The 14,730-nt window shown below is 44.0% G+C and overlaps 3 protein-coding genes across 3 annotated transcripts; 1 reads left to right on the forward strand and 2 right to left on the reverse strand.

Moving 5' to 3' along the window:
• Positions 1 to 1,108: 1,108 nt before the first annotated feature.
• LOC311311044 (interferon-induced GTP-binding protein Mx1-like) lies at positions 1,109 to 5,216 on the reverse strand (the record flags this gene model as incomplete). The annotated part of the gene is made up of 12 exons (XM_084440666.1): positions 1,109 to 1,333; positions 1,456 to 1,698; positions 1,782 to 1,858; positions 2,277 to 2,435; positions 2,566 to 2,707; positions 2,836 to 2,958; positions 3,345 to 3,423; positions 3,603 to 3,801; positions 3,972 to 4,110; positions 4,232 to 4,386; positions 4,758 to 4,895; positions 5,027 to 5,216. 12 exons carry the CDS (start codon positions 5,214 to 5,216, stop codon positions 1,109 to 1,111), a joined length of 1,869 nt encoding a protein of 622 aa, XP_084296792.1.
• A 1,702-nt stretch (positions 5,217 to 6,918) lies between these two features.
• LOC311311084 (interferon-induced GTP-binding protein Mx1-like) lies at positions 6,919 to 10,368 on the forward strand (the record flags this gene model as incomplete). Its single annotated transcript, XM_084440723.1, has 12 exons — positions 6,919 to 7,108; positions 7,240 to 7,377; positions 7,535 to 7,689; positions 7,811 to 7,949; positions 8,112 to 8,310; positions 8,488 to 8,566; positions 8,710 to 8,832; positions 8,956 to 9,097; positions 9,221 to 9,379; positions 9,541 to 9,617; positions 9,708 to 10,037; positions 10,144 to 10,368. 12 exons carry the CDS (start codon positions 6,919 to 6,921, stop codon positions 10,366 to 10,368), a joined length of 1,956 nt encoding a protein of 651 aa, XP_084296849.1.
• Positions 10,369 to 10,675: 307 nt separating this feature from the next.
• On the reverse strand, positions 10,676 to 14,481 carry thoc7 (THO complex 7). Its single transcript, XM_084440737.1, has 8 exons — positions 14,458 to 14,481; positions 13,773 to 13,893; positions 13,382 to 13,509; positions 13,196 to 13,282; positions 13,016 to 13,073; positions 11,328 to 11,394; positions 11,043 to 11,112; positions 10,676 to 10,907 (listed from the first exon to the last, which is right to left on the reverse strand). The coding sequence occupies exons 1-8, from the start codon at positions 14,474 to 14,476 to the stop codon at positions 10,849 to 10,851; spliced, it is 609 nt and encodes a 202-aa protein (XP_084296863.1). The 5' UTR covers positions 14,477 to 14,481; the 3' UTR covers positions 10,676 to 10,848.
• Positions 14,482 to 14,730: the final 249 nt, after the last annotated feature.

The following is a 14,730-nucleotide window of genomic DNA, read 5'->3' on the forward strand; positions in this document are numbered from 1 at the left end:
CGAGGGAGAACAAGGCACTCCTATAATGTATCTCCACCTAACAACACTAAATGCCCCCTGGTGTGTGTGTGTGCCTTCATAATAGAAACCCCTAGAGGAGTTTATGCCCCTGTATCTACTGCTAACCCCTATAAGTGGTTGAAATATACGTTAAAGGAGTAGTAAAGGGAAAATGCATGTTTAGCCCTGTTTTAAGGTTACTTATGATCATATACAATGGTTCAGACCAAAACATTGACAAAGCTAGCATTTTCGAGAAAGTTGATAATTGCTCTACCACCGTTTTGGTCATACAATGGATGTGGATGGGCATGTTGAAAAATCATTCAAAAACATGTTAAACTCTCGATTTCAAAGACAAGAAGCTCACCGAGGGTATAATTGGTGTCTGTTGGTGTTCTGACATCAAATTCCCCGCAAAGTATGAATCCTGTAGGGTTTTATTGATCATTTTATTAAATCCATTGACTTGTATTGAATCGACCGTTGTAGATGTGTAGATCAATCCGCAGAGGGGATTCAGGAAGCGGAACTACTTACGGTAGCTATTGTTATTGTTTATGTTGCTAGGCTACCTAGTTTGCAGAAATTTACACACGTATATGAGCATAAGTAACCTTAAAACAGGGCTAAACATGATTTTTCCCTTTACTACTCCTTTCATCTTCTGCATGAATGAATGGCTGCGGTTGCTCTTCTCTCGGTTCTTCCCACTCAGAGCTCCCGGGCTGAAAGTCGCTTTTGCTTTTTTTATATGATGTGTTTATTTGATGAATAAAGTTGTCACAATCTGTTGTCTTGTTCCAGTTGGATATCTGGTTAGAGGGATGATGTGCGAACATGTGCTAGAAAAGTAGTCTACCAATTTTCATGCTCCAATCTTTTCATTTAATTTTTCAACTGACTTTGAACTCTTACAAAGGTGCAGTATTTTCAAAACACAACTTTAATTTATAACTAACAACTTTAACTTTTTAGAACTAGATATGGGAATATATGGTCCCAACTAACCAAATATCTTGATAACAGGATTCACCATTCATGACAGAAATATATCATAGAACAATGGTCAGAGCTGACAATATCAATATCACCTCAGCTAACAGACCTAGAACTCCACCAGGTAGGTACGAGCCTGCATCAGGCGTCTGAGGCGACCATGTAGCGCTGCTCTCTTGCTGTCGATGTCACAGTCCTCCTTCAGCAGGAGCTCCATGTTCTCCTTGTCCTGCAACATCTGGAACATCTGCTTGTGCAGCTGAGAGGCTGACTCCTGCAGCACCTGGTATCGGATCACCAGAGGAATCTGATCACCCAGACGCTGATGGGCGATCTGGTGAGGGACGCAGAGGTGGTTATCTTGCTGATTTTGTACCAACTGTATCGGATCCTCCTTTGCTATACCAATATTACTGAATACGGACGATAGGAATGGTGGATGTGACTTGAGCTTACGTTGTAATAAGACTTGATATGCAGCATCATCTCCTGCAGGGTGGTCTGGTGGTCTGAAGCAGGGCTACTTTTACCATTCATCACCATCTCATCTTTATCTCTCTTCCTCTTCCTACAAATGTAGCCGTAACTATTCCTGTACGTGCTGTCCTGGGTGTAAACTATCAGCTCCATCTTGAACTGGGTCTTCAGCATGGTCTCAGCTGTGGACTCCGTCTCCTGCTTGATGGTCTCAATCTTAGTCTGTAGAATAACCAACCGATCAGGGATACAGTAAGTACATTTGAGCGCTTTTAACACTGTAATGATTGAGAGGCTGACTGTACCTTGGCTGTTTTCAGGAGGTTAGGAAAGCCTTTGAAGTTGTTCTGAGCCAGTTGTATAAAAAGTATTCTGACATAATCTAGAGAAGAAGAAGAGGACACATAAAGGGCAAATATTCAATTTTTTTGTCTATGCTCAACCCCATGACATTTTCCAAAAATGTGTTCAGGCAAAGCAGTACTGTCTACACCTAGAAAGAAGCCTACTTCATACAAAGCTTTTCCCAAGATATGACAGGATGACGGCAAAATGTGCTTAAATGTCATGAATTAAAATGGCAGAGTTGAACCACTTGAAGCAAGAAATAACCAAATTTACCAGTAAAAGACCACAAATATCACTTTTGCAACCAAATGTAGAAGAAAAGGATTGATGTGTTTCACAATGTGTAGGCCTAAAACATCTGTATTTCACAGAAAAAAAGTGTTGTATAGCTGTATAATTACCCTCCAATGGCAGAAACCTTTTCGCTATGAAGAGCACCACCTATACCGTACCTGCTATGTCCTTCAGCATCTTGACTGCAGGCTCCACCAGCTGTTTGATCTGGTCCTTCACCATCGTCTCAAAGGTCTTGTAGTTAATGAACCCTGGCAGCTCCCTCCCACGGTACCTCTCCTCATAGTCAGCCACCTCTTTCTCAATCTTCTCATTAACTGCAATACAAAGGGAATGAAATGGCATTTTGTACATGGCATGCAAAAATAATGATGTGTCAGTGCTCTCCCATCCAGATGTGTAAGATGTCAGATGTGTTGAATAGGCACAGCAAGGTGATGCACTAACAGCTCTGTCCTGAGCGGTCCAGGTAGAGCTTCCACTTCCCAAACTCTGCTCTGAGGGTGGAGAAGATGTTGAGGTGGTCTCCACTCTTCACCTCCTCCCCTGTGGTCAGGCTGATGGCGTCCTGAGTGAACGCTGTCACTTTCTGAAATGAAACACGAAGAGAGAAGAGGGAGGGACGAGGAGGAAAAACAAACATTTTGTGAGAATTTCAAGGTATTGTAAAAAATAGAATTAATCATATAGGTAAAAGACAACTGCTGGGAGACTTACATCAATGAGGAAGTAGAGCCTTTGTGTTGGGTCAGACGGAGGTCCAGCGCCGTACCTCTCCATCTCCAGGCGTGTTTCCACCAGCTTTGTCTCCACCTGCTCCTTCAGTCGAGGCAGGGATTTCTACAGACCCCAACGCAAAGACAGGAAGGTGACATGGCGCAGGGCAGTGAAATTCACATCAACAGGCTGAAGAAGGTCAAAGACCAACAATGGGATTGGGTGATCGCAGTAATTATGAGGCCTGTAGACGAATAACCATATACAGTAGGTTCGTTTGGATGTTTTGGAGCAGAACTTGATCAGTAACAAATGGACAGGAAACCCTAATCACATTTTTGGAAAGATATATAAAAAGATAGACAAGTACACAACATATTCTATGTAGTGTCCTGCATTTAAAATGTAAAAGTCAGAAGACACAGATTACAGGAGAGTAACACACCTGTAAATGTAAATGTGACATACAGTATGGTTATTTGTCTGTAGGTGATGAAAGGGGAAGTCACCTCGATGTGGTGCACCAGTTCCAGGGTTAGTTTCTCTGCCAGCTTAGGAATGGTGGCATAGCCTTCATCAAAAAGTGTGCTAGAGCAGGAAGAATTGAATAATTATAGACTCAATATACTATAATACATCTACTGTATGTCACATTCTGCAAGCCAGGAGACAAATATACTATGAAAAATCACATGCTGATGGATATAAGGCTCAAACACCACAGCGCAAAAAAACAGGATGTGTGCACATGAGCCCATGGGACTGACCTGAGATGAGCGTGCTCCTTGAAGAAGTCTTTCTCCCTCTCTGTGGCCTCGGTCAGCGAGACCCGCTCCATGATCTCCTTCTGGCCCCGGCACCGGACGATCATGTAGCCTTTAGCCAGGGGGATTACCTCATTGTGAACAATGTCCAGCACCGTTTCCTCTGTGCCTTTGTCAACCAGGTCAGGCTTGGTCAGGATGCCTGTTTAGAGATGTGAACACACACACACACACACACACACACACACACACACACACAGAGTAATGCACATTTCATTTGATCACCAACACCAAATAAAAACTTCATGACAGTTCATATGAGCTATTCAATCAAACTGACATTAGGCCTGCACAATAGCTAGTCATATTTACCTAAAGTCCTTTCTCCTTCAGGGTCCACCTCCTGTGCCATCTTCAAAGCCTCTGTGGTTGCTATGTCAACATTGCATGGCACAACCACCAAGCTGATTGTCTCCTGCTTGGTGATGAACTTCCTGATCAGTCTCTTGATCTGAAATCCCAGATGAATAGTGGCTTTCAACATCTTTGTCGATTCACTTGATACTTTGTCAACTTTGCATGTGTAGTAATCTAAGGAACAATTGTGCATGCAGGGGGGGATAACAAACTACCTGTTCCCCAATATTCTCAGGCTGGCCCTTGACAGCGACCCTGGCGATGCCAGGTAGGTCTATGAGGGTGAGGTCTGGGACGTCAGGGGAGGCAATCTCCAGGCTGATGAGGTCATCACTGATGCCCACCCCCACACCTGCCATCTCGTCCTGGGCTGGAGGGGGCCACAAGCATAAAGAAAACAGGGACCAATAAGAAAAGAGAAACGTCCACTGCACACTGATGGCTGGAAAGCTTTGCTGCAAAGAAGGCTTTGGTGGGCATATTATATCGCACTGTACTTTAGATTGCGACTCTTGCACTTTGCCTTCAGCACTAGATTATGCTCTTAGTCACTTGTTTTAGAAGGAAGATGCACTTGTGAGTTCTGGCAAGTAGTAGTACATTGGCTCTTCCTACGTTAAATGCAATTATTGTTAGTCGCTTTGGATAAAAGTGTACTAAATGACTGTAATGTAATGTAATGTAATGTAGGCTACTGATGCAACTGCTTCTCATTCTATTTGCCAGTGGCAGTGACCACACCTTCCCTAATTTTCTTCTCCACATCCATGGGGTCTTCTATCTCTTCCTCATGGTCCTGGTAGCTGATTTTTCCATGCCACTCCTCCCCCTCTCTCTTCCTCTTCATCTTCAGCTCAAGGGGGCATCTTGTTACAATACCTTGGTAAAGAAACAGGGAGGAGAAATGAAGGAAATGAAAGCAATTCAGTCAAGGCAATTAGTTCAGTGGTTAAACATGAAGATTGTAAATCACAGGTGACAATTTTCTCACACAGACGCAGATTGCTTACCACTGCCCCTGGGTAAAGAGACCCCCGACAGCGCCTCCAACACGGAGCTCTTCCCCGAACTCTGGTCCCCAATCACAGCGATGGCTGGCAGCGCAAGATCCTTTTCAACGCCCAGGGAGCGCAGCGAGTCGATGAGGTCGATGCAGGGACGCACCTTCTCCTCGTAATGTTGGTTCAGCGTGTTACTCATGATAGTAGGGTCCTATATTGTAACTTGAATGAGAACATTTAAATCAAAATGGAAGAAAGATAAAATATGTCCTTAACAGAAAACGAAGACAACATGAGAGTTAAGTTACCGTGAACCTACCCAAATTACTAAGTATATCCACCGATGGTCAGATAAGCTTGCCGCAGGTCCTCTCGTATGCGATTGTTGCATGATGGGGAGTCAGGTTCTCCGGAAAACGAAAGTTTAGAAAACGAAACGCATCAACTAAGTAGGTCTAGCCTATGAGACCGGCTGTACGAGCTACGGAGAGAATAGGAGGAAAGAGGATGACTCGCTCAAGGAGGTAGGCTATTACAGGAGCCTGTTGGTCTGGAATCTGGATCAATGGAATAGAAGAGAATGCAAAGTGTATTTGCCATATAACCAGTGTATAGCAGTGTAATAAACCGGGGGTCACCCTATAAAATGGGGTAATGGTCAAACCTCAGGCAGAAGACGACAGCACACACTCAGAAGAATGTCACCTTTATTTATAATCAATTTCATAAAACCACAAACATGGTCTAAAGCGCCTCCTGGAGGCGGCAGGCTAACCGGTCACTGGGGAGTGACCCTACAAGGTAGACTACGACAACGTGTGGGCTAAGCCACAGCGGTCTGGTTCACTCGTCTTCACACTGGACAACTCCGCACAGCATTGCATTAAAGGTATAATAAGTAATATGTGGATTATTTCCCCCATCTAGTGTCTAAAGATAAGAACTGCAACAACCCAACGTATTGGGTGCCAAAATGCCAGAGAATGCACTGTTTCAGTCATACTGTGATAAGATCTTCACTCCGAGAGGAACATAACGTTACACTAATCAGTAATCACAACCAAGTATTTCAGAGTGCCATGTAATAAGTTACGTTAGAAGCTAGCCTCTCCTCCCGCGTACGCTGCTGCTGGAGTAGGTACGTTAACAGGCCCGGCTTCGGTCTCGGCGGCAATGGTGCTAGTAGTAGGCCTACTAGGCCGCGAAGTGAGAGTGGCAGTGCTGCATTTCTCATCCTCAGGACGCTGGACTTCTTCAGTTCTTGTGCTTTTTTTAGGTGGTCTGATAAAAAAATTCTGAAATTCGCTTCTGAGCGGCCATTGCGATGCTTCGGTTTGATCTCCACCAACGTATCGTTCATTTGAAACAACAACGGATGTAGGCTAGGCTACGTGCACAGCGTCAGCGTTTATTGGGTATTAATAATTATTAAATTATTCATTGCACATTTTCCCCAAATCTTCCTCAAACAAACTACCTTTGGATCAGTAACAACAGACAAATTATGTAAAATGTTTTAATGCATTGATTAAAAAGTGTACAACGTCAATCCGCCCCCCAAACATTTTTTCACACCAGCTCGCTAGGGGGTGCTGCAGCACCCTCAGCACCCCTAGTTCCCACGGCCATGCACCTGGCTCATACTCGGACGGTTACTTGGTTGATGCGTTTCGTTTTCTAAACTTTCGTTTTCCGGAGAAACTGACTTCCCATCATGCAACAATCGCAATCGCATACGACCATCGAAGTAGACATACAGTAATTTGTAATTTGGGTAGGTTCACGGTAACTGTATTATTAACCCTCATGTTGTCTTCGTTTTCTGTTAAGGAAATATTTTATCTTTCTTCCATTTTGATTTAAATGTTCTCATTCAAGTTACAATATAGGACCCTACTATCATGAGTAACACGCTGAACCAACATTACGAGGAGAAGGTGCGTCCCTGCATCGACCTCATCGACTCGCTGCGCTCCCTGGGCGTTGAAAAGGATCTTGCGCTGCCAGCCATCGCTGTGATTGGGGACCAGAGTTCGGGGAAGAGCTCCGTGTTGGAGGCGCTGTCGGGGGTCTCTTTACCCAGGGGCAGTGGTAAGCAATCTGCGTCTGTGTGAGAAAATTGTCACCTGTGATTTACAATCTTCATGTTTAACCACTGAACTAATTGCCTTGACTGGATTGCTTTCATTTCCTTCATTTCTCCTCCTTGTTTCTTTACCAAGGTATTGTAACAAGATGCCCCCTTGAGCTGAAGATGAAGAGGAAGAGAGAGGGGGAGGAGTGGCATGGAAAAATCAGCTACCAGGACCATGAGGAAGAGATAGAAGACCCCGCGGATGTGGAGAAGAAAATTAGGGAAGGTGTGGTCACTGCCACTGGCAAATAGAATGAGAAGCAGTAGCATCAGTAGCCTATCAAAGCCTTCTTTGCAGCAAAGCGTTCCAGCCATCAGTGTGCAGTGCACATTTCTCTTTTCTTATTGGTCCCTGTTTTCTTTATGCTTGTGGCCCCCTCCAGCCCAGGACGAGATGGCAGGTGTGGGGGTGGGCATCAGTGATGACCTCATCAGCCTGGAGATTGCCTCCCCTGACGTCCCAGACCTCACCCTCATAGACCTACCTGGCATCGCCAGGGTCGCTGTCAAGGGCCAGCCTGAGAATATTGGGGAACAGGTAGTTTGTTATCCCCCCCTGCATGCACAATTGTTCCTTAGATTACTACACATGCAAAGTTGACAAAGTATCAAGTGAATCGACAAAGACGTTGAAAGCCACTATTCATCTGGGATTTCAGATCAAGAGACTGATCAGGAAGTTCATCACCAAGCAGGAGACAATCAGCTTGGTGGTTGTGCCATGCAATGTTGACATAGCAACCACAGAGGCTTTGAAGATGGCACAGGAGGTGGACCCTGAAGGAGAAAGGACTTTAGGTGAATATGACTAGCTATTGTGCAGGCCTAATGTCAGTTTGATTGAATAGCTCATATGAACTGTCATGAAGTTTTTATTTGGTGTTGGTGATCAAATTAAATGTGCATTACTGTGTGTGTGTGTGTGTGTGTATGTGTGTGTGTGTTCACATCTCTAAACAGGCATCCTGACCAAGCCTGACCTGGTTGACAAAGGCACAGAGGAGACGGTGCTGGACATTGTTCACAATGAGGTAATCCACCTGGCTAAAGGCTACATGATCGTCCGGTGCCGGGGCCAGAAGGAGATCATGGAGCGGGTCTCGCTGACCGAGGCCACAGAGAGGGAGAAAGACTTCTTCAAGGAGCACGCTCATCTCAGGTCAGTCCCATGGGCTCATGTGCACATCCTGTTTTTTTGCGGTGTGGTGTTTGAGCCTAATATCCATCAGCATGTGATTTTTCATAGTACATTTGTCTCCTGGCTTGCAGAATGTGACATACAGTAGATGTATTATAGTATGTTGAGTCTCTAATTATTCAATTCTTCCTGCTCTAGCACACTTTTTGATGAAGGCTATGCCACCATTCCTAAGCTGGCAGAGAAACTAACCCTGGAACTGGTGCACCACATCGAGGTGACTTCCCCTTTCATCACATATTACTGCAGGGAATCCCATTGTTGGTATTTGTCCTTTTTTTTAGCCTGTCATCTACAGTAAATGTGAATTTGACTGCCCTGCACCATGTCAACATTCTGTCTTTGCCTGGGGGTCTGTAGAAATCCCTGCCTCGGTTGGAGGAGCAGATAGAGGAAAAGGTGGTAGACATACGTCTGGAGCTGGAGAAGTACGGCTCTGGCCCTCCGTCTGACCCAGCAGAAAGGCTCTACTTCCTCATTGATGTAAGTCTCGTCTTCTGTTAAGTGTTATTCATCACAGAATTCTTAAAAATCCCTTGAAATTCTCACAAAATGTTTGTTTTTCCTCATCGTCCCTCCCTCTTCTCTCTTCGTGTTTCATTTCAGAAAGTGACAGCGTTCACTCAGGACGCCATCAGCCTGTCCACAGGGGAGGAGGTGAAGAGTGGAGACCACCTCAACATCTTCTCCACCCTCAGAGCAGAGTTTGAGAAGTGGAAGCTCCACCTGGACCGCTCAGGACAGAGCTGTTAGTGCATCACCTTGCTGTGCCTATTCAACACATTTTATAATAACGGATGGGAGAGCATTGACAGATATCAATTGAATGCTGATTTACATTTCATTACATGTTTGACCTGCTGTATTGCAGTTAACGAGAGGATTGAGAAAGAGGTGGCTGACTATGAGGAGAGGTACCGTGGGAGGGAGCTGCCAGGGTTCATTAACTACAAGACCTTTGAGACGATGGTGAAGGACCAGATCAAACAGCTGGAGGAGCCTGCAGTCAAGAAGCTGAAGGACATAGCAGGTACGGTATAGGTGCTGCCAGTGTATAATTAAAAGGCTTCAGTAGCAAAGAGCTACAAAAAACCTGTTTGGCAAATGTGTCAACCTAGAGGGAAGTCAAACAGATAAAGCCACTTGACTGTTGAACAGATGTCTTCATATCATAATCGTCTTTTTCTCCAGATGCTGTTCGGAAGGTATTCTTACAGCTGGCTCAGAGCAACTTCACAGGCTATCCTAACCTGCTGAAAACAGCCAAGGTACAGTCAACCACTCGGTGAATCACTACAGGATGAAAAGAGCTCAAATATACATAGTGTACTATCCCTAACGGGTTGGTTGTTCTCCAGAACAAGATTGAGGCCATCAAGCAGGAGAAGGAGTCCACAGCTGAGACCATGCTGAGGACCCAGTTCAAGATGGAGCTGATAGTTTACACCCAGGACAGCATGTACAGCCACAGTCTGAAAGAGAGGAAGGAGGAGGATGACGTGAAGGAGGAGATAGAGCTGAGGTGGGTTTTCCAGAGCCCTAATCCAAAGTATACCATTGCTACGAAGGCTAAGCCGTTTACCTTTGGTACGAAGGCTCTGGGAAACAGCTCCCTGGTTAGTGATGACAGGAGAGACAAACGGGTCAGCCTGCAGGAGATGATGCTCCATCTCAAGGCTTATTACTATGTAAGTACCAGTGAGCAGAAGATAAACCAGGCACATAAAATATCATCCATACTCCATAATATTGAATACAGATCAGGAAGATAACCACCTCTGCGTCCCTCACCAGATCGCCAGTCAGCGTCTAGGTGATCAGATTCCTCTGGTGATCCGATACCAGGTGCTGCAGGAGTCAGCCTCTCAGCTGCAGAGGCAGATGCTCCAGATGCTGCAGGACAAGGAGAACATGGAGCTCCTGCTGAAGGAGGACTGTGACATCGGCAGCAAGAGAGCCGCGCTACATGGTCGCCTCAAACGCCTGATGCAGGCTCGTACCTACCTGGTGGAGTTCTAGGTCTGTTATCTGAGGTGATAGATATTTCTTCTTCAGTATGTTAGCTATAGCAATTGTTTTGTCATATTTCTTCTTCAGTATGTCAGCTATAGCAATTGTTTTGTCATATTTCTATCATAAATGGTCAATCCTGTTACAATTGGTTAGTTGGGATCATATCTACTTATAAAAATGTGTTATAAAAGTTATTATTAAAAGTTGTTATAAATTAAAAGTTATAGTAGCATGTAATAAATTGGAAGACTAGCTTTCTAGCACATGTACGCATTTCATCCCTCTCACCAGAACGAGAACAGATTGTGGCAAGTTACAACTTTATTCATCGAAAATACACATCATATAAAAAAAACAAATGCAATCAAGACAAACTTAAATGTTGTTTCATAAATTTCAAAAGTAAATTATTAAAAGTAGTAAAATACTAAGAGAACATGATTACATCACATTGATGATTACATCACATTGATGATTACAGCACATTCACTCCCCATTCTCCATTGGACTTTCCTGGGTGTCATAGTTCTCCGATTTCTCGTCATCTAGGATGTAAAACAAACAAACATATTTAGCATGTAATTGTGTCGATACCAGTCTACTCTTGTTACCTGAAATACTGTACAACCTGCTTAGCAATATAAGCCTACAACTGGCACAGTCATTCTGTTCATACTCACTCTCCAGTGTTTGCTGCAGTTCCTGGATGGTAGTGAGCAGCACGTGGAACTGCTTCTTCCTCAATTCAAGCTGCGGGAGACGGAGAAAAAAATTGGTTTGGATCACAAAACTTCCCTTGATTGATCATATTTTCACAAAACAGTGAGGTGGTATGAGGGCAGCAAAAGCAAAATGCTTTAGCTCTTTTTATCCAAAGCATTTTGAGAAAACGGATGGAAGGCATCAATGAGAGTGTTCAACTTCCATAACAATAAATCACCCAGACACCCCACCACATGGCTTACCTTGTCTTCCACATTCTCCTTGATGTGGGACAGCTGCTGGAGCTCTTTGTCAAGGGCCTCCAACTGCCTGTAGTTGAGAAATAAATAGGTAACTAGGGCTGCTAGCAGCAGAGAGCGGGCCATCGCACCCCACGCGTGTCGGGGTGCGGCGCCGTTAAAGGGTGTGCTATTTCGGTGTCCAGTACTGAGAAACTTCCTGTCACCAGTAGGTGGCGCTCTAAGCGTGACTCAATACCGATGCATAGATGTATTCAGGACTGTATCTTGATGAAGCGTGAGAAATATCGGACAATGATATCCCTTTGTTGCCCTATATCTCACGTCTATTCTGGTATAATATTGTTCACCTCACTCAATCGGTGCTTCTGTGACAGGCTGTTTTGTAGAGTGTCGCAGGGCTTGTCACAGTTGTGGCACTTTTCTCTACTTTCTCTCTACCTCCGTGGAAGAGACCAAATCCACCGTGAGTGGGGAACTAAGGGGGCTCAAAGAGGAGGACTTTGCCAAGTGCTTCCATGGGTGGCAAAAGCGAATGCAGAAGTGCATTAACTCTGGGGGGGACTACTTTGAGGGGGACAATGTGTCATTTCTCTGCAGATTCTGTAATAAAAATGTTTTGAGAGTGTACTTTCTTTATTGTAATAAAATTGTTGAGTTTTGGGAGTTGGTATAGAAAAGTGCCACAACTGTGACAAGCTACCCCTGCGACACTCTACAAAACAGCCCGTCACAGAAGCACCGATTAGTACAATAACAATATTATACCAGAATAGTCGTGAGATATAGGGCAACAAAGGGATATCATTGTCATTTTAATTCAAATGGAGGCATGAGCGTGGCTGACACAATCCGGGGACTTTCGGTCGCACCTCGTATCTGCCAAGTTTCAAGTGTTTTCATGGATGTTTAGGCTGCCAAAAAGGCATTTGTGGTTCACCAGTTGGTGGCGGTATAAGTTTGACTCAATACCGATGCATAGATGTGTTCAGGATGCGACCTTCACGAAGGGTGAGCAATTAGGTGCAAATCGGATAATGTATACAGTTATGAGGACTTCCTGTTTTATGGCGAAATGTCAAACGGCAAGGGTGTTTGGTGAAAACTCTAACTTTTGATCACAAAGGTCTTAAGATGAAGCTGACTGAATATGAAGTTGATCGGATGAAATCTGTAGGAGTTTGTTAAAGTATGAGGCATGGAAATGGGAAAAAAAATAGGAAAAAATGGCACATTAAGAGCAAAATGGCTGAATTCCTGTTGGATGTTGGGTATAGCTCCAAAAGACATTTTAGTGCGTCTCGATGAACTACATATGCCCACCGAATTTCATTGCCTACATCAAACTGAAAGGTGGGGCTCGCCATTTTAAAATGTCCTGGGGGCGCTCGAGACGTTTTGCCACGTCCATTTCCGTCACCCATGAAATATCACATTTTTCGCCTGGACTGACCCATCTGCAAAGTTTCATCCGTTTTCATCGATGTTTAGGCTGCCAAAAAGGCATTTGTTTGGGGAGAAGAAGACGGTAGAACGTAGGAGAAGGGAGAATAATAATCCTTACAATTTCAATAGGGTCTTGCACTGCCAGTGCTCGGGCCCTAATTACAAGCATTCTATTGTAGCACAAATATCTGTAGTGTGGTTAACTCATCTAATGAACTTGTTGAAAATGACAAACCTATACTCACTTGAGTGTTTCATGTCGATCAGGATGTTGTTGGATAACCTTTGCCAATGCATCATACTCTACAAAATGGAAAAAAAAGGTATAGATAAAACATAGGTAGCGTACAGTGCAATTACATTACCAAATGCCTGCGTAAATAGGGAAGCTAGAATGGATTTAATCAAATCATGGTCCATCGCACCTTGTCTATTCTTTCGTATCCTCTTCGCCCGCAGAATTTCCTTTTTGCACTCCGATATTTTTTCATGTGCATTTGTGATGCTTTGCTCTATGAATGGTGGACAGTTGAATCAAAACATAGTTAGCCTATTAATCATCCATGATCTTAGACAATTAACAAGTGATTGAATCAGTCATGATACGTTACCTATGTCAGTGTAGATTTTCTCATAGTTCTCCATCTCCCGAAGATTCATGTCATAAACTAGCAGGGTCTTCCCCATTGAGAATTCACACTGTGCCAATGTGCCCAACATCCGCTGGTACTGGGTGAATCTGCAGTGACATATCAATGCATAAACTCTCCTACTGCCAATAGACATACAGTACACAAACTAGGTATGTTGCTCTATATGGTGTACAAAATGGTGTTGATAGAACATGCAGAGGTCTAGCCTAGTGAGAGGATGATTAGGATGGTCTCACGACTCATCATGTAAATCAATCACAGACGGTCAAAATTGGTCAGAGCTTAGCCAGATGTGAAAACTGTGGCTCGATCCTTTCTGAATTGAGTTCAAGAGCAAAGCCATCGTTACCCTTCCTCAGGCGACCCAGATGAGTTGCACCATTTCGTGAAACTCTTTAGGAGGACATTGATCCGCCGGTCATCTCCAGCTCCGTCTCCATCGATGAGAAGACGTTTTCGAATAACTTCATCTAGAATACATGGAAATAGTAATGTTGCGTTATTTGCTAGCAATGCAAATTCTAGATAGCTAACGTTAGCTAGTTCGATACAAGGACAAGTGGGACATGGGTAACGTTAGTGGTCGTCTAAGACATTTTAATGAGGCATCATCCCGTGGAGAAAGATGCGAAGTAGCCTGTCTTTATGTCAATCAATCAATCAATCAATCAATCAAAGCTTTATTTATATAGCGCATTTCATACCCAGAGGCAACACAATGCGCTTTACAGAGAACAAGGGAGGTGGGCAGACATCCCACCCCTACATATATGTAACTCACTAAGCACCGGGTACCCAATACCCCAAGCCAGCTAAAACGAACACACACAATGTTCAGCTAACGTTAGCTAGTGCTAGCTACCTAGCAAGAGCTAACGTTCGCTAGTTAACAGGCTTGTTTAACAGATTGGTTACAATCTCAGCCTCACAAATAAACAACCAGGTGGGTATTTACATAGAGATTACAGTGACGTAAGGTAGAATTGGAAATAAATGGTTCACAGGGTAAAATAGACCCGAAGGACCAATCTTACCATCGGTTACAGCCCCCATTTCTACACGAGTTTTGTTTGAAACAATGAAACTTTATTGGTAATCCACAAAAACAGACAATTAAGCCCCGCCTCTGAAAAAAGGACGCTACTGATTGGCCAGAATGTATGAAACAGACAATTAAGCCCCGCCTCTTAAAAAAAGACGCTCCTGATTGGCCAGAATGTCATCTTTGACAGTTCTGCTTGACAACGTGAAACTCATCAATCACCGTGTGACTCTCGTCTTTCTGCAAAAATATGACTGACATACAC

This window comes from Borostomias antarcticus, assembly GCF_949987555.1.
Source record: "Borostomias antarcticus genome assembly, chromosome: 7".
NCBI classification, from domain to species: Eukaryota; Metazoa; Chordata; class Actinopteri; order Stomiiformes; family Stomiidae; genus Borostomias; species Borostomias antarcticus.